We start from the raw sequence: 25,568 nt of genomic DNA, 5'->3' as shown, positions 1-25,568 counted from the left end.
AAAATAATCCTATTTTACTTAATATACCTAAGAGTAATGTATGGGAGACCAGAAGGAATTATAGAGAGATCAATGATGAAACCCTAGCACCCTTTTTGGATACTCTTAGCTATCTCTCTCCATCTGACCCCAACATGGCTGCCCTGAATCACTCCAATGTCCTGGCCGGCGCTATAGACACTCTTGCCCCGGCTAAACAGCACTACTCAGCTCGAAAGAGTCCCTCTCAGCCCTGGTTTTCTGATCGCTTAAGACTGCTACGGCAGAAGTGCAGGAAACAGGAGCGGTCTTGGCATGCTCACCCTGACCCACCGGGAAAAGCCCTTCATAAAGCTCTACTTAGAGATTATAAGAAAGCCATTATTGAGGAAAAAAGGAGCCATTTCACTAACCTCACGGCCTCCCTTAAATCATCAAGGGACCTTTTTAATATAATTGACTCACTGTCGGCACCTAAAACAGCTGATCCTAACCGTGAAACATAGGAACTCTGTAATAATATCGCGAGTTTTTTTCATTCTAAGATCACTGACATCTACACCTCCCTTGAAATCCGCAATCATGAGTTGGATGCTAACGTAGCAGGTTCTCCTTTTCTACCTGCCACTCCCCCTACTGAGAATGTTAATGCTTTTCCTAAATTGCAGCTTACCTGCTTCCCTCTCCTGACCTTAGAAGAGCTTGATTTTCTTCTTGATGCCACCAAGTCTTGCTCGCCTCTTGACCCGTGCCCCCTAAGAACTCTGAAGACTTGTAGAGGATCGGTCCTCCCCCCCTTTTCGAAGTTATGAATATGGCCATCAGTGAGGATATCTTCCCCTCATCCTGGAAGACCGCCGTAGGATCATTAGACCACCATGAGCCAGACCAGATTACCCCCACCCGTAGGATCATGGGACCACCATGAGCCAGGCCACCCGTAGGATCATGAGACCACCATGAGTCAGACCACCCGTAGAATCATAAAACCACCATGAGCCAGACCAGAATATGCCCCCCCACCTGTAGGATCATGAGACCACCATGAGCCGGACCAGATTACCTGGACCTTCTTTCTCAAGGTCCACTCTGAGAGGCAGATTGGAAATTCTGGAGATTGAGAGGGGCAGGATACGCACCTCACAATCCAGAGCCTCCACCTTCATGTCTGGAGACTGAGAGGGGAGGGACCCTCACCTGCCCCTGCAGAGCCTCCACCTTCATGTCTGCAGATTGAAAGGGGCATCAGAGCTCCCTCCAGCTGCCAATGGAGGTGGTCGATATAATTTTATCAGCTTGTTGCCCCTCCACCTAGTCAGTCTATTCTGGAAGGTAAAATCATACATCATCTGACCTGTTAATCATAACCTGGACCCTTCGAAGGCTCTTCTTTTGAAGGTTTCCATTGTGCTCTATGTCCTTTCTTATCCTTCAATGGACTTGTTTTCACATTTCTGAGCCCTTCCACAAATACCAGCTACGGTTACTGATCCTGTGCACCGTTTTTTATTGCTATTATTTTGATGATATACAACAAACAACAATGCTTCACTGTAGCCTTATTATGAACTAAGACAGATTACAAACCTTAGAACGAAATGGAGTGTGTATAGTGCCTGGAAGTCACTCGAGGAGTCAAGTCATACGTCTTCACTTTGTCTCGATGCACCCCTCACTTCTTCATTCACATGAGCAGCTGCTCACATCTTGAGCACTTTATTTCACTATTATAGCTGACTTCATTTGCTAAATTCCGTGAATAGATTGAATCAAGTGTGATTGTTCTATTGTTGTTTTTCAATTGTATTTTCCAAATTGTTGAAGTCATGTCAGCAAATGTTAAACCTGTACATTTCTGGTTAATGGACCGCTCATGGAGAGCGGCGGCATCCACACAGTCATCGAGTTGGTATTTTTCAGAAATCAGTGTACAGTGAAGCATTGTTACTGGTTACCTGCTGTTCCCCTAGGTTCCTGCTCTAGCAGTTTGGGCGAACCTTTGTTCTCTTTATGGCATCACTTCGTTGCGGTGCATCAGTGAGTTACAGGCACTGAGCGTGCGGCCGCCCTTCACATGCTTCTTCCTGGAGGAATTATTCCTCAGAACTACATCGCCTCTCCTTCCCAAGGTGGTGAGCTCTTTCCATCTGAGGCGATCTGTCACCCTTCCCACCTTCTACCCCCAAAGGAGGCGAGATCATATCAGTAAGAGCCCCAAAAGGAAGTCTATTTTTATATTGACCCTAGGTGGGGACTGTAGAAGCTTCAAGAAGGGCACCTCTGCCCAGAAGAGGACCTTATCTCATTGCATCATCTTGTGCATCACAAAGGAACTGACTGAGGGAATCTGCGCTCAGTCCCCCATAGCAGAGTCCTCTGCATCAGCACTTGTCAGGGGTGTTCCTGTGGCTGAGATTTACTGTTCAGTGACATGGGCTTCCCTCCTCCACACCTTCACTAAGCGTTATTGCATGGATTCAGAGGAGAGGAGGGAGGGCCAGTTCAGACGTTCAGTGCTTCAGGGTCTTTAACAGCGTTATTTAGCACCGCAATGACTCTTGGTGTGGTTCCAGAGTCATGGAAGTCTTCCATAACTGTGGTGATTCACAAGAAAGGGGGGGAGATGACCCCTCCAACTATCGGCTAATTTCCCAATTAGGCAACATCAGGAACTTCTTTGGGAAACTCTTACAGTCACGACTCGCGACCTGGACAGAGGAGGACAATATTGCCTCTAACCCTCAGGCTGGATCCTGAAAAGGCCAAAGTAGAATCGACCCGGCTCTGAGGTTGTACATGATCTGTATGAAGTACGTGTCCCTGGAAACTCCCCGCTCTTCTTGGTCTTTGGAGACCTAAAAACAGGATTCTATTCTGTCACCGCTCCGTCCTTCGGAGTCTTCTGGAAGAAGGAGGTTCCCAAGCAACTATTTGAGTATCCGAAAGGATCTGCCCCGCGGCAAACATTCCAGAGTAAGACTCAGTGTAAAAGGAGAATGCACTGAGAAGTTTGAAATAAACATTGGCGTTGGGCAGGGTTGCGTACTTGCCCCAGCTTTATTCAACATTCACATCAATGGAACTGATTCTCTCGGGAATCTTCGTCTTGATGTTCCGATATTGGAGAAGGAGAATATTCCGATCCCGGTGGTTGCAGATGATGCAGTAATATTAGCACATACTGAAAAATCAATGCATCAACTTTTGGAATGCTTCGAGCTATTCTGTAAGGTACAAAAGTTAATAATCAATAAAGAGAAAAATATATGATAATTATTCCTAAATCAAAATTTTTGTTGACATTCAGGATTAATGGTAAACCAACTAAGCGACTTAAAACATGACTACCTTGGCATACGAATGGATGACCATTTATATTGAAAGCTCATGTGGCGAAGGCGGAAACAAATTTGACGCCACTATTCTACATTTTGCTAACTCAAGCAGCAAGAGACCAATAAAACTAGCCCTGATGCATTCAAGACAAATGCACGTATGGCCTGCCCTTATGGTGCTGAACTGTGGGATTTTACGAAAGTTCAGGCTCTTCTTAACCCCTTCAGTGCTGTGCGAATTCCTCTGCGGTGCTGAAGGTTCTAAAGAACCTATGGACTCATGACGGAACGGTTCCGTCATGAGCACAGGCCAACCGACGCTCATGACGGAACCATTCCGTCATGAGCACCGAAGGGGTTAAACTGGGAAACATCTTCTTGTGACATGTACTAAACCTGGGTCCTAGAAACCCCAATGAAAGTATTAGGAGCTGAGCTGGGGTTCAGCAGAGGATCTCACCCTGTAAGATAATGGATGCGAGTTTGGTCAAATCTATCCGTTGCATCATATAGAATGGTCCCGCAGGAACTGCGACGATGCAGGATTACAATAGTTTACCCCGGTTCAAGCACGCTGAGAACATTCCAACATACACTAGTTGAGTAGAGCAATATAATAATCTGGAACTGATGAATAAGGAAACACTAGAACTGGTTAAAAAGAAATATGGGACATGCTGTTCCCTGCTGAGAAAATGGCTTTATATCTTTATATCTCATGTTCAGATTAGGAACTCTTCCGGTGGGGGCCTTTACTAAATCATGGTTAAAGCCCCCGGAGGCGGATCTGACCCATGTCCCCGTACATAAGGGGTCCTGAGTCATTTATGCATTTTATGCTGCTGTGTGATATGTCACTTAAACGAACTAACGCACCGGATTGCCTTCTACTTATTGAGTCATCACCTGACATCCTGGCAGCCCTCCCCGACAATTACTATGTCCTACTCATAGACAGGCTGCTAGGGAAGAGAGGGGGAGGAGTGGCTGCAATTATAAAAAAAAGAACTTCCCGCCTCTGCCCTGTCTCACCTGGTAATTCCATCAGTAGACTCTCTTGTAATTACATTTACTTTATACAGTAGTACGCTTATTTTTCTGATATTATACAGACCCCCCCACAACAATGCCTGACTTCCCCAAGACCCTTGCTAATCACATTGCATCTTTGATCACTGACTATGACAAAGTAATGATTATAGGTGACCTGAACTACTGGGCCAATGAGACTGACGAGGGAAAATCTTCCAGAGAGCTCTCTGAGTCCCTTGCCTGTCTAAACCTTACTCAACACATTAATACTCCTACGCACATTAAGAGCCACACCCTTGATCAAGTGTGGTCAATCAATGTTAACTTGACTAACCAGGCAGTACTACCCTGCGCTTGGTCTAATCACTATATCATCAGTTTTGATCTGCTTGCCCCCCCCACTGAACTCTAATCCTTCACACTCAAAAAGCACTTTTAGAAACTGGAATGGGGTTGTGCTGGATAAACTAGTAGAAACTCTGTCTAGGGAGCAGCCGGTACCAGAAGGCAATCCTGATAAGTGGGAGAGTGAGATTACTGATTGGCAAAAGAAGGCCTTCGATCCCCATGCACCTCTACAGACCAAAACCTACCGCCTTAGGCAGCATGAAGCCGCCAAATGGTTTAACAAAGATCTAAAAAACATTAAACTTCAAGTACATCAAGCCCAGCGGAAGTGGAGGAAAACCTACAAAGCACACGATAAACTTGATTACACCACCATTCTTTATTAGTATAAGGCGGCTATACTGGAGGCCAAGAGAGCCTTCTTTACAAACAGGGTACTCGAATGGCTCGAAAGAAATCTTCAAGATAGTGAAAGAACTCTCTAACCCCAGCCGTGTCACTCCATCGTTTGTGCCTAGTCAGGTACTTTGCGATGACCTGAACTCCTTTTTCATAGACAAAATAAAGAAAATTCAAAATTACATTGCTCCCACTAACTGTGACCCCCGAAACAACAGGGAGACTTCCAATCCTTGTGTTCTGAACTCCCTTCCCTTAATGGACAAAAAAAAATTCCTGGACCTTGTAGCTAAGATCAAATCAGGCTCACCCAAGGAGGATTGCCCCATCTATGTTTCCAAAGCAATCTATCGGTCCTTCCCCGATATCTTTCTTAAATTACTGAACCATTCACTGTCCCTTGGAATTGTTCCACTTACTTTTAAAGAAGCCGTGGTCGTTACACTTCAGAAAAAAGGAAGGCATGGACCCCAATAAATTGGAGAACTACAGACCCATCGCTCTCCTCCCTTTCCCCGCGAAAGTGCAGATGACCCATGTGGCTACTTACCTAAGCTCTTTTCTGGAAACCACTACATTCTTGGATAACCATCAGGCAGGTTTTCATCCCGCACACTCCACCAAAGCAGTGATTCTATCAGTACTGGATGACCTCAAGGGACAGATCAAAATGGGCCATACTCAGGCTCTGATCCTCCTTGACCTATCTGCGGCATTTGACACAGTGAACCACAAAATCTTGTTGGAGCGCATTGCCGCAGCAGGTCTCGGGGGCTCTGCCCTTGCCTGGTTCAGCTCATTTCTGGAAGCCCGTAAACAGTCAGTGTGGCTCTCACCCTTCAAATCTAGAATGGTAAACCTGAACTGTGGCGTTCCTCAGGGTTCCTCCCTCTCGCCAATTTTATTTAATATCTATATACGCCCCCTGATTTCAGGTCTACGTCAGATGGGTGTGAAAATCTTCAACTACGCAGACCACATGCAGCCTATTTTTACCTATTTCACCTATTTTCACAGCTGCGTCCACTTCAGCTTCAAAAGAACCACGACCCACCACCACCCGCAACAGGTTCCTCACAGGAGCTGGAGCAAGATCACCGCCGACCAGCTCACCACCTCCCTCAGCCTGAACCCTCCCGCCAGCGCAACGGACCCCAAAGAAGCAGCCCGCACCTTCACACAGTGGCTCACCAACTGCGCCGATGACCTCACACCACTGAAGAACCCTCCCAGCAGACCGGCAGAAAGAAAGCCTCCTGGTTCACCGACGAACTCAAAACATCCAAGAAAAACGGCTGTACCCTCGAGAAAGCCTGGCGCCACGACCAGACCACAGAAAACATGACTGCCCTCAAGAACGCCACCCGCAAACACCACCAGCTGATCCGCACCACAAAAAGGACAACATTCAAAGAACGACTGGACAACAACACACACAACAGCAAGGAACTCTTCAGCATCGTCAAAGAGTTCTCCAACCCCAACGCCGGAAACAACGACATCACACCCTCGCAAGACCTCTGCGACTCACTCGCCACCTTCTTCCACCGCAAGATCGCCAACATACACAACAGCTTCGGCGCACAGACCACGCACCCAACCACCGAACCAACGCCCCCCACCACCACCCTCTGCAACTAGACCCCGGTCAGCACCGAAGACACCACCCGCACGATGAACACCATCCACTCCGGATCACCAACGACCCCTGCCCCCACCACGTCTTCAACAAAGCCGACTCCATCATCGCACCCCAACTCCGTTACATCATCAACATCTCCTTCAACACCGCCACCTTCCCGGAGAACTGGAAGCACGCCGAGCTCAGCGCCCTCCTGAAGAAACCAACAGCGGACCCCACCGACCTCAAGAACTTCCACCCCATCTCGCTCCTCCCTTTTCCTGCCAAAGTCATCGAGAAGATCGTCAACAGACAGCTCGCCGCCTTCCTCGAGACAAATGGATCCCTCGACCCTTCGCAGTCCGGCTTCCGAGCCAACCACAGCACCGAGACCGCCCTCATCGCAGCCACCGACGACATCAGATCCCTGCTCGACAACGGGGAAACAGCGGCCCTCTTCCTCCTGGACCATTCTGGGGCGTTCGACAATGTCTGCCACCGCACCCTAGTACAGCGCCTCAGCAACATCAGAATCCAAGGGAAGGCTCTGGAGTGGATCATCTCATTCCTCGCCGGAAGAACCCAGAGAGTCCGCCTCCCCCCGTTCATATCCAAGGCCACCGAAGTCATCTGCGGCGTACCGCAAGGATCCTCACTCAGCCCCACCCTCTTCAACGTCTACATGAGCCCCCTCGCAGCCCTCGCACGCCAACACAACCTCAACATCATCTCCTACGCCGACGACACCCAGCTGATCGTCTCCCTCACCAACGACCCCGCCACCGCCAGAGCCAGCCTTCACAAAGGGATGAAAGACGTCGCCGAGTGGATGAAGAACAGCCGCCTGAAACTGAACTCAGACAAGATGGAAGTCCTCATCCTGGGATCATCGCCCACCGCCTGGGACGACTCCTGGTGGCCCCCTGCCCTGGGCACCACCCCCAAGCCAACGGACCACGCACGAAACCTGGGCTTCATCCTGGACTCCTCCCTCTCGATGACCAGACAAGTCAACACCGTATCATCATCGTGCTTCAACACCCTGTGCATGCTCCGCAAGATCTTCCGATGGATCCCCACCGAAACCAGGAAGACAGTCACCCTGGCACTCGTCACCAGCCGACTGGACTACGGGAACACCCTCTACGCGGGAACCACTGCCAAACTACAGAAAAAACTCCAGCACATACAGAACGCCTCCGCACGACTCATCCTGGACATCCCTCACCAGAGCCACATCTCGACCCACCTGAGAGACTTGCACTGGCTCCCCGTCAACAAGAGGATCACGTTCAGACTCCTCACCCACGCACACAAGGCTCTCCACGACATGGGCCCAAAGTACCTCAACAACCGCCTCACTTTCGACACACCCACCCGCCAGCTACGATCGTCCAGACTCGCCCTCGCCGCCATACCACGAATTCGCAGAGCCACCGCTGAAGGAAGATCCTTCTCCTACCTGGCGGCCAAGACATGGAACTCCCTCCCCATCCACCTACGGCTGACCCAGGACCACCTCTCCTTCAGGAAGCACCTCAAGACCTGGCTTTTCGAGCAGTAACGGACCCCTCCCCCAGCGCCTTGAGACCCTTCGGGGTGAGTAGCGCGCTATACAAATCGTTGATTGATACAAATCGTTGATTGATTGACAACTCTGTAGAATCGAAGGATTTTTTCAAGAGGTCAATGCTCTATGTCAAAGCATGGATGAATGAAAATCAACAACTAAAGCTCAACTCAGAAAAAACTGAGATCATCGTTCCCCACAACAAACCTGACTACTGGACCCCCTCCTATTGGCCCCTCGATGTAGGGGAGGCACCCATCCCTAAATCTGCTATAAAAAGTCTTGGTCTTCATATTGATGCCAACCTCTCTATGAGCACCCAAATTGGCTCAGTGACATCGGCATGCTTTGTCCAATTGCACAAACTGTGCTTCTTTAGTAAGAAAGCCATCACCCAAATCGCTATAGCCCTAATCCTTTCTAAAATTGATTATGGGAATGTCCTCTACATTGGACTCCCACAATTTCAGACACCGCTTGCAGATGATACAAAATCAAGCGGCGAGGATCATCTATCTTAAGGACAGGCGTTGCCATATCACCCCCCTGCTTAGAGACCTCCACTGGCTCCCAGTGGAGCAACGAGCCTTGTTCAAAGCTGGTTGTACACTCTTCAAACCTATTCAAGACACCGGCCCAAGATTCATCATCTCTTTGATCAATAAACATCTACCTAAGCGGACTTTGAGGTCCTCACACCAGAACCTCCTGATGGTGCCCAGAATCCGTCGCAAACGCGTTGGCGGGACTAGGTTCTCTTTCCTGGGTCCCATGATCTGGAATGCTTTACCTGCTCACCTCAGGCTTGAGGGAGACTATCTGCGATTCATAAAACAGCTAAAGACCTGGCTCTTCACTACGGCCTACAACTAGCTATCTCGGGCCCACAACTGCACTCATCTATTCACTCTCACAGTGCCAAGAAACCTGGCGGTGTACCTGCGCTCTAGAAAGCCCCATATAACATAACATACCATATCATGACACAGGACGTCACACCTTCTCCTCCCTAACACATTCTAAACTTAAAGAAAATAAAAGGAAACTTAATTATGAATGCAAAGGATACAAAGAACATAATAGAGAATGCAGTTACGATCTTTGACGAACTAAACAAAGCAATTTTATAGGCAAAGAGAAAACTGGTGTGCATGGGAAATGGGAAAGAACTCACTTTAAGAAACACTATCGTACAAACGTCGGGGAATACATTTCAAGCGAAGTGGGCAGAGCCCCTTTCTCGTGCAAAAGGCTCTTCCACCTCAGAGTCTGAATCAGGCCCACCAGTTGCGGTGCTAGTATCAAAACTAGGACTAGCCTGACACTTCGCCACTCGACTTAAATTCCAAATTCTACAGTCACTCGTCTTTATTGCATTTTTGAGAACCTTGATAACCTTAAACGGAATTTGGATCTGGGAGACCTGATCTTGACCACTTGTTCTCTTCACAGACCTCCTTTTATCATACAAGATCTTTCTTTTTTATCACCTCTTTCTCTCTTTCTAGTTCTCAATACTGCCCACTGTTAGACCTGGTACCATTGACGTGAGTCTCCCTTCCATTTTTCGCTGTTGTCTCCTCTGTTTTTGATATGTTTTTGCTGGTTAGATGCTTTGGGCACTGTGTCACTGCTATTCAGTGCCACAGTGCAAGTGCTCCCTTTGTTAAATTGATGTAATATATTAGGGACTCCATGAAAGTCTTATTTGGTTTACTCGTCAGTCCCTAGTACAGTACACTGCATGTGCCCAGGGCTTGTAAGGCAAATGCTGCTGGTAAGCTTGCAGCACTGATTGTGCCACCCGCAGAAGCAGCTTGTAAAGTGCGTTTTAGGCCTAACCATCCAAGCCTGCCCCTGCTAGGTTGTGTATTCCATGTCTGGTTTGTGAGTGAAAGGGGCTGGGGTGGCTCCAGGAGACAGGGTGAGTCAGCACAAGGCTGAATAGACCGTTCTGCATTGGGAGTGGTGGGAGGAGTAGCACCTGGCCCTGAATAAGGCTGTGCCTGCCTTCCACAATGCTGGCTTTACCTCCTGTGGTGAGTCTGGTAACCCTGGCCCATCCTGACAAAGGAAGAAGTTGTGCACTGGCAGGATGCACCCAGAACTGGTTTGGACTAGGTACAGAAACTCTCTGCCTTCAGAGACAAAGGATTTGTGTGTATAAAAAGGGGAACCCAGAGCTTCTTTCTCTACAACAGAACAGTTGCATTCAGCACCTCTCAAGGGCTAGAGATGAAAAGAATGGCTTTATCCTCCCTATCAAGCATCTGCAAAAGAACTGCTCCTAACCCCTTCGAGCTGGCATCAGTCATGAGATAAGATACCTTTGTGGGGTCAAAACTTCCTAGACAAGGTGCTTCATACAGATGTTTCCTAATGCACTCAAACTCTTCCTCACAGACCCTGGACCAAACAAATTTGCCTCCCTTCTTGAGGAGCAACCTCAAACAAGAGGTTTTCCCTGCAAAGTTCGGAACGAACTTGTGATAAATTTCAGCTATGGCCAGAAAGTTTACAAACTCTTCTTTGTTCAAAGGGGTGCGCAAATTACAAAGGGTGTTTACCAATGAGTCCTTGGGTTTGATGCCTGCAGCGGACACAAAATGCCCTAGGTACTCTATTACTTTGACACCAAATTTGCACTGGCCAGCCCTAAGGGTGAGGTCAGCATTGCGTAACTTCTTCAATACTGACCTCAGCCTCCCATTATGCTCCTCAAAATCCACGCCAAAGATGAGCACATCATCTGGGTACACCTTGACATCATGAAGGCCTCCGAGAATGCCCTTCATCACCCTCTGAAAAAATGAGGCTGCAGAAATCAGACCAAAAGGCATTCTTAGAAATCTTAAGGTACCAAAGGGTGTTACACAGGAGGTAAGGTTGATGGGAAGAAGAGTGAATATTCTGAAGGTTCTGACGAGGAGTGAAGGCTGGCCTCGTGATAGGCGGAGGTCAAGTCCAAGGAAGAAAAATGCCTTGCACCCTCAAGAGAACACAGCATTTTAGTTATGTTGCGTAAAGGGTTATGATCAACAATAACTGCTTTGTTGAGCTCCCTCAAGCTGACACAAAGCCTGGCCTCCCCATTGGCTTTGGGGCCATAACAACAGGAGAGAACCACTTTGTTGCTTCAACTTCTTGAATGATGCATTTGGCTAAAAGATTATCTAATTCAACTTTCATGCTCTCCCTTACTTACCAGGTGCATTCCTGACTTCTGTTTTTGAAACAGCATAGGATTTTACCTTCATCCAATGTACATAATTTTTTAGACAAACCCAGTTCACCAGCAAAGATCTCGTGAAATTCCTTGATCCAGTCTCAATTAACATTACTAACAACCTTAACTGGTGGTAATTCTTTTAGGCAGACAGATCTCATTGGGATCAAGGTAGATACGTAGATCCTGTTGATAGGACCAATTTATGAGCGAGTCCCGCTTCTACAAGACATAGATTTTACCAGGAATGACTCACCCTTTGAAGTCAATTGTGCCCCAGAAATAACCCATTTAACAAAAAAACTTGCCAATACTGATAATTATTGCAGACAATGAATTTGAATCAGGGGAACGTTTTGAAAATTGCCGTTTTCACGCACGAAGTGCCCGGACCTGGGACCTGCTACCTGCGTGATCTTTTCTGCCCCTTGACCAGCTGGGCTCACTGTCTGCTTCCCGCTGCCCGCCTCCTTTGTCAACTCGGGAGGCTGTGCGGAGGGCAGGAGACTCCAACTACCAGCAGCCCAGGGAGCATCGTGACACCTTTGGAGCGCCAGGAGGCGCATAAAAATAGCGTCTGACCTGCAGAGCGGGGGGAACGTTTTGAAAATTGCCGTTTTCACGCACAAAGTGCCCGGACCTGGGACCTGCTACCTGCGTGATCTTTTCTGCCCCTTGACCAGCTGGGCTCACTGTCTGCTTCCCGCTGCCCGCCTCCTTTGTCAACTCGGGAGGCTGTGCGGAGGGCAGGAGACTCCAACTACCAGCAGCCCAGGGAGCATCGTGACACCTTTGGAGCGCCAGGAGGCGCATAAAAATAGCGTCTGACCTCCCTCGCGGGACGCGAGCGGGACGCCGGGCTAAGCCCGGGCAAAGGGCGGGCCGTCTACGGCCGTCATCGGCAGGAAGAGGCAGGGGCTGGGCCCGACCCCCTGTCCCTTCAGAGACGTTCCTACAAGTAAGATTCTGTTGTCGTCCCTGTGACGTTCGTTAACTGCATTATATACAGACAATGTCCAAAAAGAAACCTGCTGCTCTGTCCGCAAACACCATGGATAACTATGTTGTGCAAACAGTAAAGAAAATAAATGAACAAAGGAGGGAATCACTTGGGCTAAGCCAGTCACCAGATCTGCGCAGGTTAAGCCCTACTTTACCTCTGCCGACTGACGATAGCCCTTTCGTGTTGGTGGAAACAAGGGTTTCACCAAATGCATCACCTATTATTGAGTCTGGTAGCCAGCCATTGAACACGTTACCATCCCCTGTTGTTCTGGATGCAGACTTTGACAATGTTATAGATTCAGACCCAGAAATAGTAATTGGTCCTGTGGAGGACGATTCATCACCGATTGAGCACACACCCCGGCCTGTGCGCACCTGTGTGAAGAATCAGCGGAAACAGGGCGGTTCAAGGCCAAGAGCGAAAAGGAAAAGAACATTATCCCCAGGCCCCTCGAGAGTTCCCCAAAAGGCTGTAGGGGAAGGGACTTTAAGAAACAGAGGGGATGACGAAATGTTCAGTAAACTGCTTGAGGTTCTAGAGGGTAAACTTAATGAAATTGTAAAACCTCTGATCTCTAAAATTGATAAATTGCAGGCTGAAGTAAAAAGACTTGGAGGTGTGCAAACCAAGTTGACGGAGGAAATAGGCAGTCTTAATATCTTATTAACAACAAGAAATACTACCGAAGGGGTTAACCAAGTTGGAGAAGGGACATCTGGTGTGCTGACTAAACAAGCCCATATGCCGGCCCCAAAAGGTAATCAACATATAACAGCAGCAGAAGGGCGCCCGTTGATAGTAAATTTATCACAAACACAAGTTCCTAGTATAGACCCACTGCAGTTTATTGAGGAAGCCTCACCTGTTGTGCTGGTGTTAGCTAATGTTCCTCTTTTGGACGCTGGTATTACCGAGTCATCTAGCTCTTTGACCAGTAAGTCCCTCCACTGGCTCTCAGGTAATATGAGGTTAGCACCTGGAGGGATACAGCAACTGGCACATGATATTAAAGCAGTTAAGCGCGTTCCCTGGATTGGGAATCGCCCCAAAAGATTTAAAGGGGATTGTGTGGCGGTGACCTTTGCACACCCTGGAGTACTCCCAAATGTCCTAATGCATATTCTTCCGCCTCAGCGTAGAAGAGGTACGGTGGTTCCCCTAACATTAAAATTCTTTTATGGGGAACAGCAAAATGTAACCCTACCAAAAACGCCAGCATTAGGATGGGATAACAACTTGAATATGCATAATCGTTGGGCTTCTCCCCTAGTACCAAGTCTGCTATTACAAAACAGGTTTGATGCCCTGTCTGGTCTTAATAACTGCGATTGACAGGAGGTCAGTTACGAGATTGCCGAAGCTCCCGCAGGAGTAGACCTAATTCAGTCCCCAAATACTTTAGGTAGTACACTGCTTAAGTCTGTGGGTACACCTTGCAATATTTTAGAGGGGGCATCAACATCTTGCCATATTGCTAGTTGGAACATAGCAGGACTAGCTTCTAAATTTGAAGTATTAGGGTGGCTAGAACTGATCAGAACATTTGATATTTTATGTCTGCAAGAGACCTGGTGTCCAAATTTCAAGGGCCTTGATGGCTTTGTAGCATATGAGCTACCAGCAGTGGCAACTACCTCAGGGAGGGCCAAAGGTGGTTTGCTAATTCTGATTTCTGTGAAAATGCGAATTAGGGTGAAGGAGCATATCAACGTGGGCAATAATTCCCAGCTGCTGTGGTTAGCTGATGAGGCAGACAAAAACATCTTATTGATTAATATGTATAATAATGTTTTTGATGCTAGCAGACATATGGTAATTTTAGAATTAGACATCGCAATCAAACAATTGATGAAAGCTTCTAATACAGTTTTTGAGTTCATATACGTTGGAGATTTTAATATTTCTGTTTGCCCTCTCTCTAATCAAAGGTTGTGTGGCACTTTGAACCGTGTTGGAGAGCCAGCTACACATTTCCCACATAATACATATGGAGAAACTTTGAATTCTTTCCTACTCGCTTATGATATGGAGGTTCTAGAGATTGAGCAGGATGGGAAGGGTGATAGCTTGCCAACTTTTGTGGGGAGGGGGGCGAACACTGTAATTGATTTTATTTGTATGTCTTCCGAACTAGCTCATTTTAGTTCTGATGTCAAGGTTGTAGACTATATGGTCAGTGACCATAACTGTCTTGTTATTGAAACTAGGTTTTGGAAAGTTTGTATTATTCCAGATAGTAGCCCTATCACAAACATTGATGTACACAGGCCGAATGGATTTAGAATAAGGTGGGCTGGGGATAAAGCTGAAGAAACTTCAAATTGCATCATCTCATGCTGCTCAAATGACATTTCATCAATCATTGATGAGAAGTCAAATATGGAGGCCTGTATTATTCATTTTACTAAAATCAATGTTTTTATTAGTGGTAAGTTTACTAGGGCTGCCGGAAATATTAACAATAAAGCCAGGGGATGGTTCAATAATGCATGTACTGTGGCCCTGAAGACCTTAAAAAAGGCATTATCCACCAAACCTAGAGACAAAACGGTTGTAGCCAAGCTCAGATCTGAATATAATTTAGCTCTTAAGCAAAGGAAAGCTGAACTACGTGAGGAAGCTTGGGAGAGATTCGATCTAGCGGCTGTTTCGAAAAATTGTACTCTTTTTTGGACAGTAGTAAACAGCCCTTTTTTAAAGGATGATAAATTCCCCGTGTTAACCTCAAACGTAGGTAAGGAGTCATGGGTACAGCATTTCTCCGGCATTTTTAATTCCAATATGGTAGCGTTGCCGACAAGTTGCTCTTGGCCAGTACTCAGCCTAGATATCACCTTACAGGAGGTTCTAAGTAGTATTAGGGCCAGTAAGGGCGGAAAGGCCCAGGGACCCGATGGTGTCCCAGTCGATGTGTATAAATCCGCACCTGAGACTTGGGGGCCAGTACTAGCCAAAGTTTTTAATGCTGCTGTTCGCTATACTATCCCGTGTACTTGGTCTGAATCAATAATAGTCCCCATTCACAAGAAAGGGGACCGAGGTAACGTCAAAAACTACCGGCCAATTTCATTGCTGGATTCGTCCGTCAAGATTATGAGCCGTGTACTCCTCGTCCGATTAGAAGAATGGGCTGAGTCCAATCAGATAATGACAGACTGCCAATACGGGTTCAGGAAAGGAAGAGGTTGCATTGAACAATGTTTAAACCTGGACCTCCTGATAGGGAAATACACCCGAGCAAAAAATGGTTCGCTATACCTCTGTTTCGCTGATCTGAGCAGCGCTTTTGACTTGGTTGATCATGCCATACTATGGACTACCTTGCTAGAAATGGGAGCACCTAGGGAAATTATCTATTTTCTGGCCCGTTTGTACGAGAGGCTTAGCTCGAGTGTTCGGTACGGGCCCTCGGGCGAATGTACAGACAAATTTAGGGTCAGGAGAGGTATCAGACAGGGGTGTGTTTTGGCACCCCTGCTTTTCACTCTGTTTATTAATGAAGTAGACTCGATCCTTAAGAAGGCACCAGCGGACGCCCCTAGAGTAAACACAAGTACCATCCCCGTGTTACTCTATGCGGACGACGCTGTGTTGCTTTCTAGGACTCCTCGGGGCCTACAGCTTTTGATGGACAACTTTGTGGCCTTTATTGAAAAAAGAAAGTTGGTCATTAACAAGAGCAAGACATATGTGATGGAGTGTGGAGCTAGAAATGTCAAAACTAAAAAACCCTATAGGTTTCTTATTGATGGTCAAGTGGTGCAGTATGTGGAAAATTTCTGCTACCTGGGGGTTACCTTTTCCAAAAATGGTCGCTGGGATGTCGAGCACAAGGCGGTGCGCGACAAAATGATCAGGAGCGCCAACGGAATATTTGCTTTTGCTAGCAAATTAGGTAGTAGAAGGCCCAAGGAAATGCTTAAGATCTTTGAAGCTAGGTGTCTTTCGGCTGCTCTCTACGGAGCAGGGGTATGGGGGGTTTCCAGGGTAGAACCTTTACAGGTAGAAGAGAATAAATTTCTGAAAAAATTATTATGTCTCCCGACATCCACAGCAAACAATTTGGTCCATAAAGAATTAGGACTAAATCATCTAAATGACCTATTACTGTTGAGACCTCTGATACTATGGCGTTCGGTCTGGATGAAAGACGAAACCTCATTCAATAGGGCTATCATTGAGGATTGTTTACGTCTAGATTATTTTCGCAAAATCCCATGGATTAAATACACAATTGAATCCTTCTCTAATGTGTTTGGGTTAAACGTTGCATCAGATCACTGTGCTGCTTCGGATCTTTCTAAAGACAGTTTGAAATCAATCTTCTTAAATCACTGTGCTGAAAGACGAGCCACGGATGATCTCAAACTTTCCACTTGTATACGTTACAACCAATTGAACGAATTTGTGGGCCTACACCCTTACCTCTTCCAGGTAACTAAAGGGCAACATCGGTTTGTTCTTACCAGGATGAGGATGGGTACGGTCCACCTATTGGTTGCATTCCCTGAGATTAAGATGCGCCCTACAGGCCCATGTCGGTGCGACAGCATTTCAGAACAAAGCACAGAGCACTTTCTACTTATATGTAACCTGTATAGTGAATATCGTAAATTCTTTTTAAAAGCTTTATTTATTAAATTTGGAGCAAGAACCATCAAAGCGGCAATGAAATTACTTTTTAATTTGCATCACCCTGACATCTGTTTTTATACGGCTAGTTATTTACTCAAGGCAATTAGTTCTAGGAAAAGCATGAATTTTTAAAAATAATTTTTAAAAAATAATTTATTCATTGGAAACTTTTTAAAGTGCGTTATTTGATTCGTTATATGTATCATACTGTATTTTTTGCGGATTGCGATTGCAAAGTGTATTTTCCTTTAACATGTATTATATGTGTGTACTTTTATGGGCATGATTTACATGTCTCCGAATAAAGTTTTTGAATTGAATTGAATTTGAATCAGAATGTCCATTTTATTAACATTCTTAAGCTTATAAATGGCTTTTTATTTAATTTTTTCTTTGTTTTCAAGAGACAACCAACACGATTAACACATCATTTTAACCTCAAAAGGTGCCATTATAAATGATTAAAGGGGACGACCACATATATAATGAATAAATATTCACACAATAAACCATTCATACCATCAAACGTCCATATATATTCCTATTTCCCAATCATACTGTACAAAAGAATAGATGTATACTCCATCGGTATGACTGAACCTATGGAGTGAATAGGACTGCTAATGCAATTCGTCACAATATTAGGAAATGTGTTTATATTAGTACATACATTTTCAACATCTGATGTATTTTAACAGTTTGTTCCTAAACAAATTGCAAATCCAGAAGTTCTTTTTAATGTAAATCTTTCACGGCAGCCCCAGAAGTCTACACGTTTCGAGTCCCAAAATTTGTAGAGACTCTCGTCAGGACCATAGATTTCACTTTAGCTCAACACCATAAGGTGTAAACGTGCGTTTGTCTATCCCCTCAGAAAAACTATGTGGCCTCTTGATGAGTGCCAGCCATGCAATGGTAATTTCTCGCCTGAAGACCGTCTCCTGTCGCTCGTTGGCGCGGAGTATCGGTCATGTAAACATCTTAATCGCACCCAGATTAATTTGCCATACAATTCTCCGATTTAACAGATGTTCACTCCTCTGAAGAGCCTTCCGGTCGTCTCTGTTGCAGAAGGTTCACAACGCGCCTTTCAGTGACGTGACAGAAATAACCCAGCAACTCAATAGTCACCCCTCCTTAACCTTTTGGTCTACTGTCTGGCTTCAACAGGGTGACTTTGCCTAGCTCATTACGCTCATAATGTGTCTTGGGGACTAGCGGTATCTTGGCCCCAGAGTCAAAGAGCATGTTCACGGGAGCATCATTGATCAAAACTAGCTCCTGATGGCCATCACTAGCATTTCCTGTGACTGGGAGAGTATTGATTCCTTCCAATTCTTCTTCATAATGATCAACTTCCCTGACTTTTTAATGCTCGTTGCCCGTTCTGCAGCTCTTTGAGACGTGATCTTTTCTCTCACAAGTTTTTCACATGGCCTTCCAGCCTGGGCAGTCTTTAAAGTTGGCAACATGGGCAGGGTTGCCACACCTAAAGCACTTCCCCAGAAAATTCTTTGTGTTAAAGGGCTTTGAAGTGGTGCTCAATTTGGGTTTAACTAATCTATCCACCATCACCTTGACATTAATGTTCTCCTTTTTATCACCTGAACTGTCTTCGTGCATAATATCAACACACGCTTTTGAATGCTTGTGACTTTTGGCTATGGTCAGCACTTCTTGAAGCGATGGTGTGTCTTTTTGCCACAGTGCGTCTCTCATTTTGTCGAGGGTGCATCCCAACATGAACTGACCTCTTAAGCGCTCCTCTAAAGCTGCACCAAAATTGCATGTGGAAGCCAATTTGAGCAAGGTAGTTATGTACTGTTCGACTGACTCATCCTGCCTTTGCATCCTTCTCCCGAAGTGATATCGCTGAAGGACAGTACTCACTTTGGGGAGGTAGTGCAAGTCCAACTTTTTGAAGCAGATCTCGTATTCATTAAGAGTGACAGAGTCACTATCAGAGAGTTTAGAAAGATGTTCAAAGAATTCTTGTCCCTCAGAGCCCAAACAATGGATTAACAATGAGGCTTTCCTCTCTGCACTTAAGGAAGTGTCACAGGCACAAGCATAATGTGTGAAAACCTTCATCCACTTCAGCCACGAGAGAGGAGGAACTCCTGGAGATGTCAAATAGAAGGGAGGGGCAGTGACATTTTTTAATGATGTACATACTGTTTTGACCTAGTTACTACTTAAGGGTGAATTTCAGTGATCTGCCCACAGTGCGCAATATCCACAAACCTTATAAGGTGTGCGCATCAGTGAAACTGCGTGAAAGTTCAGCAATTGAAATTTAGGCCAATGCGCGCAATCCTAGAAGCTTTACTTGCTGTGCGTATCAGCGGAACCATCAGCCCGATTACTGATGGCACATATTTATATAGGGAGAATTAAATTTAGTCTGGTGCTCAATTACATGTGTAGATGTGAGTCTGGCGGTGCCTGATAACTGAAAGGCACACATTTGTTTACATACAATTTCATATATTTATTATTCCTATTACAGCGCCTTCTACCTTGAGAAGGCCCATCCTAGACCAGTGTGTGGACACAACACATGCCGACAAATCGAGGATAAAGGGATTGGGACATGGTCTAGGAACACTTACAACAAATCCTACAACAAATCCTACATCAAATCCTACATCAAACCTCACGTTTAACTGATGGAGCGCGAAGAGCGATATAAAGCAATATACTGAGAAAAAGTAACCTCGAGAATTGCTGATAATTAAAGTAAATTAAAAAAAACTAATAAAGAACTACATAACAACAGCTGTGTGACCTGGAAGCTGATTATTTCTCAATGTAGCCATTGTTTGTGACTACCTTACAGTGCTCACATTATCATCCGCACTAGAAGTGATGGGAGCCTGGGGTTTCTGATTACAGAAGCTCATTTACATACAAAGGGGGGTGACAGCCTGTTCAAAACGCACAGCACAACTTGTTTACGTAAAGTGCTTGTACACAAACAGGGTAAAGTCTTGAGTCTCTTTTTTCATTTTCTTTAATACATCCTGCACCTCGCTTTCTTCTTCTCTTTCTCTCATTTCAATTCATCATAAATTACTCAAATTCACTTTTGCTTTATCAGCACGGCACTTGTCGGGGGTTGACACAGTTTGATGGGGTCCCCCCACTATTATCTAGAAAAGGGACTCAGTTCCACCTAGCTCCTTAGCCTGTGACTGGGAATTGTTACTTTGCTTCTGGCATCTGCAAACACAGGCCTCAGAGTGTTTGTAACTATCCGTCCCACTAGCAGCGTCCCCTTTATTTATTTGTGTGAGTGGCGCAAGAGAGGAACAGAGAACTAGAAAAATTAGCCCTTCCATTGCTTAATACACTGTAAATGTGAAACACTTTGGGAATTAGGGGCTGGATACAGAACGTCAGGAAACAAACGCATATTAAAGCACATTTTATTTATTTGCTAAAAACTGTTTAAAAATGTAATTTCCAAGTTCCCCATAGTTGTTTAAAAATATTTACATTTTTCAGTCAATTCCGAGTTTAGTTACAAACTGATAGTGGGATAAACACATGATGTATAAAAACTGAAACCAAAAACTTATTTTTACATTATTTTATGTTTCTTGTTTTTTGTTTTTAAACAGGCCGTCAACCTTTTCTGTGATGAGGGCCTGACCTCACTTCTTGTGACATCACTATATGTGACGTCATTGTGATTTGCATATGATAATGGGCTCCATCACTATTTTCCCTACTTGTTCCCTGTTTATTTGCATGACATGGGTCTATAGGTATTAAAAATAAATATATAAATTAACAGGTATTCAGCCCGTTTCTCTGGTGATGTAATACATTGACATGTATTTGGCTGCTTCTTCTATTTTAAGGTGAATACAAATCACCTGCCATTCCTCCTCCTTCCATTTCTCTCTTTCTTTTTCTCCGCCTTTCTTTGTCTCTCTCGCTCTCTTTATCTCTCCCCCTCTCTATCTCTAACACACTCCTGCCAGCTTTAGCTTCATGAATGTCACTGCCACTTCTGGCATTCATACGACAAATCCTTCAGAACATTTGAGAACAAGGGACAATCAGTGTGGAAGACAAGTTGCTGTGAGTGCAACTGATTGTCCTGGCACATATATGCTTTTGATGTGGGTTTTCGCTATTTCACCACATTCTTCAAACAGAGTCTACTGCTTACAATGGCTAAATTCTGGTAAAATGTAGATTTTGGCAAGTCACAAAATGAATAGGGAGAGCCAAGTCGGAGAGGAGCCCCAGGTCGCACTTAGTAAGCAGGCGCAAGGCACGAGCTGATCCATCAACCGATAACAGCGTGTAAAAGATGCAGCAAACGTTACTTAAAAACAAGGTATATGCTCTATTATATCTAAAAATAGGTTATTGCTTGAACACCTGTTCTTCGCTTTATTTCGTTACATATACTGCAGTGGCATTTGTTAATAGTAATACATGCATTTTACCAATGAAGCTTCCATCTCCAGAGCCCTGACTACATGTCCACTCTGGGTGTGTTGGGTTTATAGGTTTTATCACTAATCCGACAAGTTAGCTGAAAATACCGCTGTTAGTCCCAGTATTGTTCAGTGTTGCTTTTACTGGTAGTGTGGTCAGGTGCGATTGAATGTTTTTCTTTGTATCTCTTCTTCACCAAATAAAAATCAACAATGTTTCTTTTCTTTTAATCCACATTGTGCTTGTCTCCCACTAGGTATCCTGGTACATCATGTCACTTTGCTATGTGTACGGAAGTGAACAATCACTGGAAACAAACACTTTTATAATTCTGCAAATACTGTTAACTGTGTTTCTTCTTTACTGCTAGTCCAGTATTCTATAATCTGGTATTTCAAAGTCCCACATAATTAGAATTTTATATTTTTCCGTAATTCATTCCTCTCACAATAACTGCACTGTTCTGCTCTTGTCTATGTCCTCAGATGGGTCAATATTATTTTTGATGTTCTTAAGTTCATTCCAGAGTCCCTGCATCTCTAGAAATATTTCCATGTGAGTTAAATGAAGAAGTGTATTCACTGAGGGCTGTGTGGGATTGAAAATTGACAAAAGCCCTTCACACTTTCATTGCCCTTCTATGTTTTCCCCCTGTGTGTGTTCGCTGATGACTTTGAAGGTGTGATAACTGACTAAAGCACTTTGCACATTCACTGAACTTGAATGGTTTTTCTCTTGTGTGTTCGCTGATGACTTTGTAGCTTTGATAATCGACTAAAGCTCTTCCGACATTCATTGCACTTGAATGGTTTTTCTCCTGTGTGAGTTCGCTGATGACTTTGTAGCTTTGATAATCGACTAAAGTTCTTCCGACATTCATTGCACTTGAATGGTTTTTCTCCTGTGTGAGTTCGCTGATGATACCTCAATGCTGAAGGGAAGCGGAAACTACTGTTACATTCACTACAATGATGCGGTTTTTCCCCTATATGTGTTCACTGATGACTTTGTAGGTCTGATAATTGACTAAAGCTCTTCACACATTCACTGCACTTGAATGGCTTTTCTCCTGTGTGTGTTCGCTGATGTCTTTGAAGGCTTGATAACTCACTAAAGCACTTTGCACATTCAGTGCACTTGAATGTTTTTTCTCCTGTGTGTGTTCGCTGATGACTTTGTAGCTTTGATAATCGACTAAAGCTCTTCCCACATTCATTGCACTTGAATGGTTTTTCTCCTGTGTGAGTTCGCTGATGTTTCCGTAATGCTGAAGAGTCGCGAAAACTACTGTCACATTCACTACAATAGTAGGGTTTTTCCCCCGTGTGTGTTCGCTGATGACTTTGTAGGTTTGATAATTGACTAAAGCTCTTCACACATTCACTGCACTTGAATGGCGTTTCTCCTGTGTGTGTTCGCTGATGTCTTTGAAGGCTTGATAACTCACTAAAGCACTTTGCACATTCAGTGCACTTGAATGTTTTTTCTCCTGTGTGTGTTCGCTGATGACTTTGTAGCTTTGATAATCGACTAAAGCTCTTCCCACATTCATTGCACTTGAATGGTTTTTCTCCTGTGTGAGTTCGCTGATGTTTCCTTAATGCTGAAGAGTCGCGAAAACTACTGTCACATTCACTACAATAATAGGGTTTGTCCCCCGTGTGTGTACGCTGATGACTTTGTAGGTCTGATAAATGACTAAAGCTCTTCACACATTCACTGCACTTGAATGGCTTTTCTCCTGTGTGTGTTCGCTGATGTCTTTGAAGGTATGATACCCGACTAAAGCACTTTGTACATTCACAGCACTTGAATGGTTTTTCTCCTGTGTGAGTTCGCTGATGATACCTTAATGTAGACGAGACGCAAAAACTACTGTCACATTCACTACAATGATAGGGTTTTTCCCCCGTGTGTGTTCGTTGATGATTTTGTAGGTATGATAATTGACTAAAGCTCTTCACACATTCACTGCATTTAAATGGCTTTTCCCCTGTGTGTGCTCGTTGATGTCTTTGAAGGCTTGATAAATGACTAAAGCACTTTGCACATTCACTGCACTTGAATTGTCTTTCCCCTGTGTGTGTTTGCTGATGACTTTGAAGGTATGATAACTGACTAAAACACTTTGCACATTCACTACACTTGAATGGCTTTTCTCCTGTGTGTGTTCGCTGATGTCTTCGAAGGTGTGATAACTGACTAAAGCACTTTGCACATTCAGTGCACTTGAATGGTTTTCCCCCCGTATGTGTTTGATGATGATTTTGAAGCTCTGATAACTGACTAAAGCACTTTGCACATTCACTACACTTGAATGGCTTTTCTCCTGTGTGTGTTCGCTGATGTCTTCGAAGGCTTGATAACTCACTAAAGCACTTTGCACATTCACTGCACTTGAATGGCTTTTCCCCTGTGTGTGTTCGCTGATGTCTTTGTAGCTCTGATAATCGACTAAAGCCCTTTACACATTCACTGCAATTGAATGGTTTTTGTCCTGTGTACGTGTGCTGATGAGGCTTGAGTAGTGATGACAAACTAAAGCTCGTGCTGCATGTGTATGATTCTTCTTTCTTGGTTAAGGTCTGTGGTTCGGCGATATATTTATCTACATCCATGACTGTATTTCATGATGGGCCAACATGGCTAATGAAGCACTTGTGTTTTTCTTACACACTCTATATGTGTGCAGTATTTTTCATGTTTGATTTCAGTTTTAACAAAAAAATGTAATAGCCACCAAATATTTGCCACACTCCTAATACGCAGAATGTGTCTTTGTAGGCGATTGTGCCTTTAGATTGGATTATGGCTATGCACGTTTGTAGGTAAAGATGTATCTTCCTTTTGGCCGGTGCAAATTAGGACAGTCTGTTGTATTGTAGATAGAAGAACTCCTCTTTCCTTTACCCGTCAGTTGTCTGGCTCCGCTCTGTTGTGCTTTTCTCTGGTTACTGTGGTTTGACCAGAAAGAGTTTACAATTCTCCTAGAGCACGGAATGATGGCTTGTCATCATTTTATAAAACAGAGCACTGCGGTAATCACATCATACCGATCCGATGATCAAAGCTGCTGTTGGACACTTGTTTATACAGGAGGCGGTTTGTTATTGTTGTTGCCTTAATTTTCGTAAGGTAATTTCTTCGTCTTGTGGCGTGGAGGTGCACAGCTCAGACTCTTACATCCACCGAACTGCCCTTGACTGATTCATCCAATATCTGTCAGTTTGCGTGCAGGTTCCTCTGTCGCCGACTGCGCTGATGTTTTCCTGAATACAGTAGCTCTTGATTTCTGCTATTATTGAAGATTTACAGCATTCACTTCATTATTGATGGTCATTTAACACATTCAAGGCTTGTTTCCTGTTGGATGTAAAGATATTTAAAATTACTAAATTGAAACATAATTAAATGAGAATCCATAATGTTTAACCGGTTGTAAAAGACATTTCGGGGGAGATTCCCTAAATCTACACGCAATGCAGCACAGCCCTCCTCCCGCGAGGCTGCGCTGCACAACAGGGAGGGAGCAGGAGAGCACCATATTTTCAAAGATATGGCTCTCTCCTTCCCTTTCCCTTGCGCCAGCACTGATTACAGCAGCCGTGCGCCATGCACACACCTTAGCACCAGAGCGCTAGAGTGTGTGTGCGTGAGTCCAGCATAGGTTTTGTACAGGAAGGACACCCTAGACATGAGGGAAAGCTTTTCCAACTTTGTATGCGTGTTGCACAGTGCAGTTGCAAGGCAACGCCCATGCACCCCCCTTGGCAGGCAGATATGGTGCAAAGTAATGTAAAGCAGTGCTATGCGATGCTTCACATTACTTTTACGTTCTTTGCTGGAAAGAAAATTAGGAAAAAACATGTTGCACTGTCTTGTGCCCCTTTTGTGACGCAAACACTGTGCAAAATCTTAGTAAATTTCCCCCTTCTTCTTTACCGCCTTTGAAACTTAGCATG

General features: G+C 44.8%; 1 protein-coding gene across 1 annotated transcript in view; it reads right to left on the bottom strand.

Moving 5' to 3' along the window:
- Positions 1–24,224, bottom strand: part of LOC144806206 (uncharacterized) — a 70,887-nt gene extending 46,663 nt beyond the window's left edge. Inside the window, 4 exon segments of the mRNA XM_078672617.1 lie at positions 10,982–11,099; positions 13,379–13,492; positions 13,790–13,825; positions 22,382–24,224. Of these exon segments, the coding sequence (XP_078528743.1) occupies positions 10,982–11,099; positions 13,379–13,492; positions 13,790–13,825; positions 22,382–24,224 (2,111 nt within the window).
- Positions 24,225–25,568: the final 1,344 nt, after the last annotated feature.

The sequence above is a fragment of the Lissotriton helveticus genome (genome assembly GCF_964261635.1).
Source record: "Lissotriton helveticus chromosome 1_1 unlocalized genomic scaffold, aLisHel1.1 SUPER_1_unloc_53, whole genome shotgun sequence".
Taxonomy (NCBI): Eukaryota; Metazoa; Chordata; class Amphibia; order Caudata; family Salamandridae; genus Lissotriton; species Lissotriton helveticus.
Note: the sequence above shows the minus strand (reverse complement) of the source record. Positions and strands in the feature narration are given on the sequence as shown.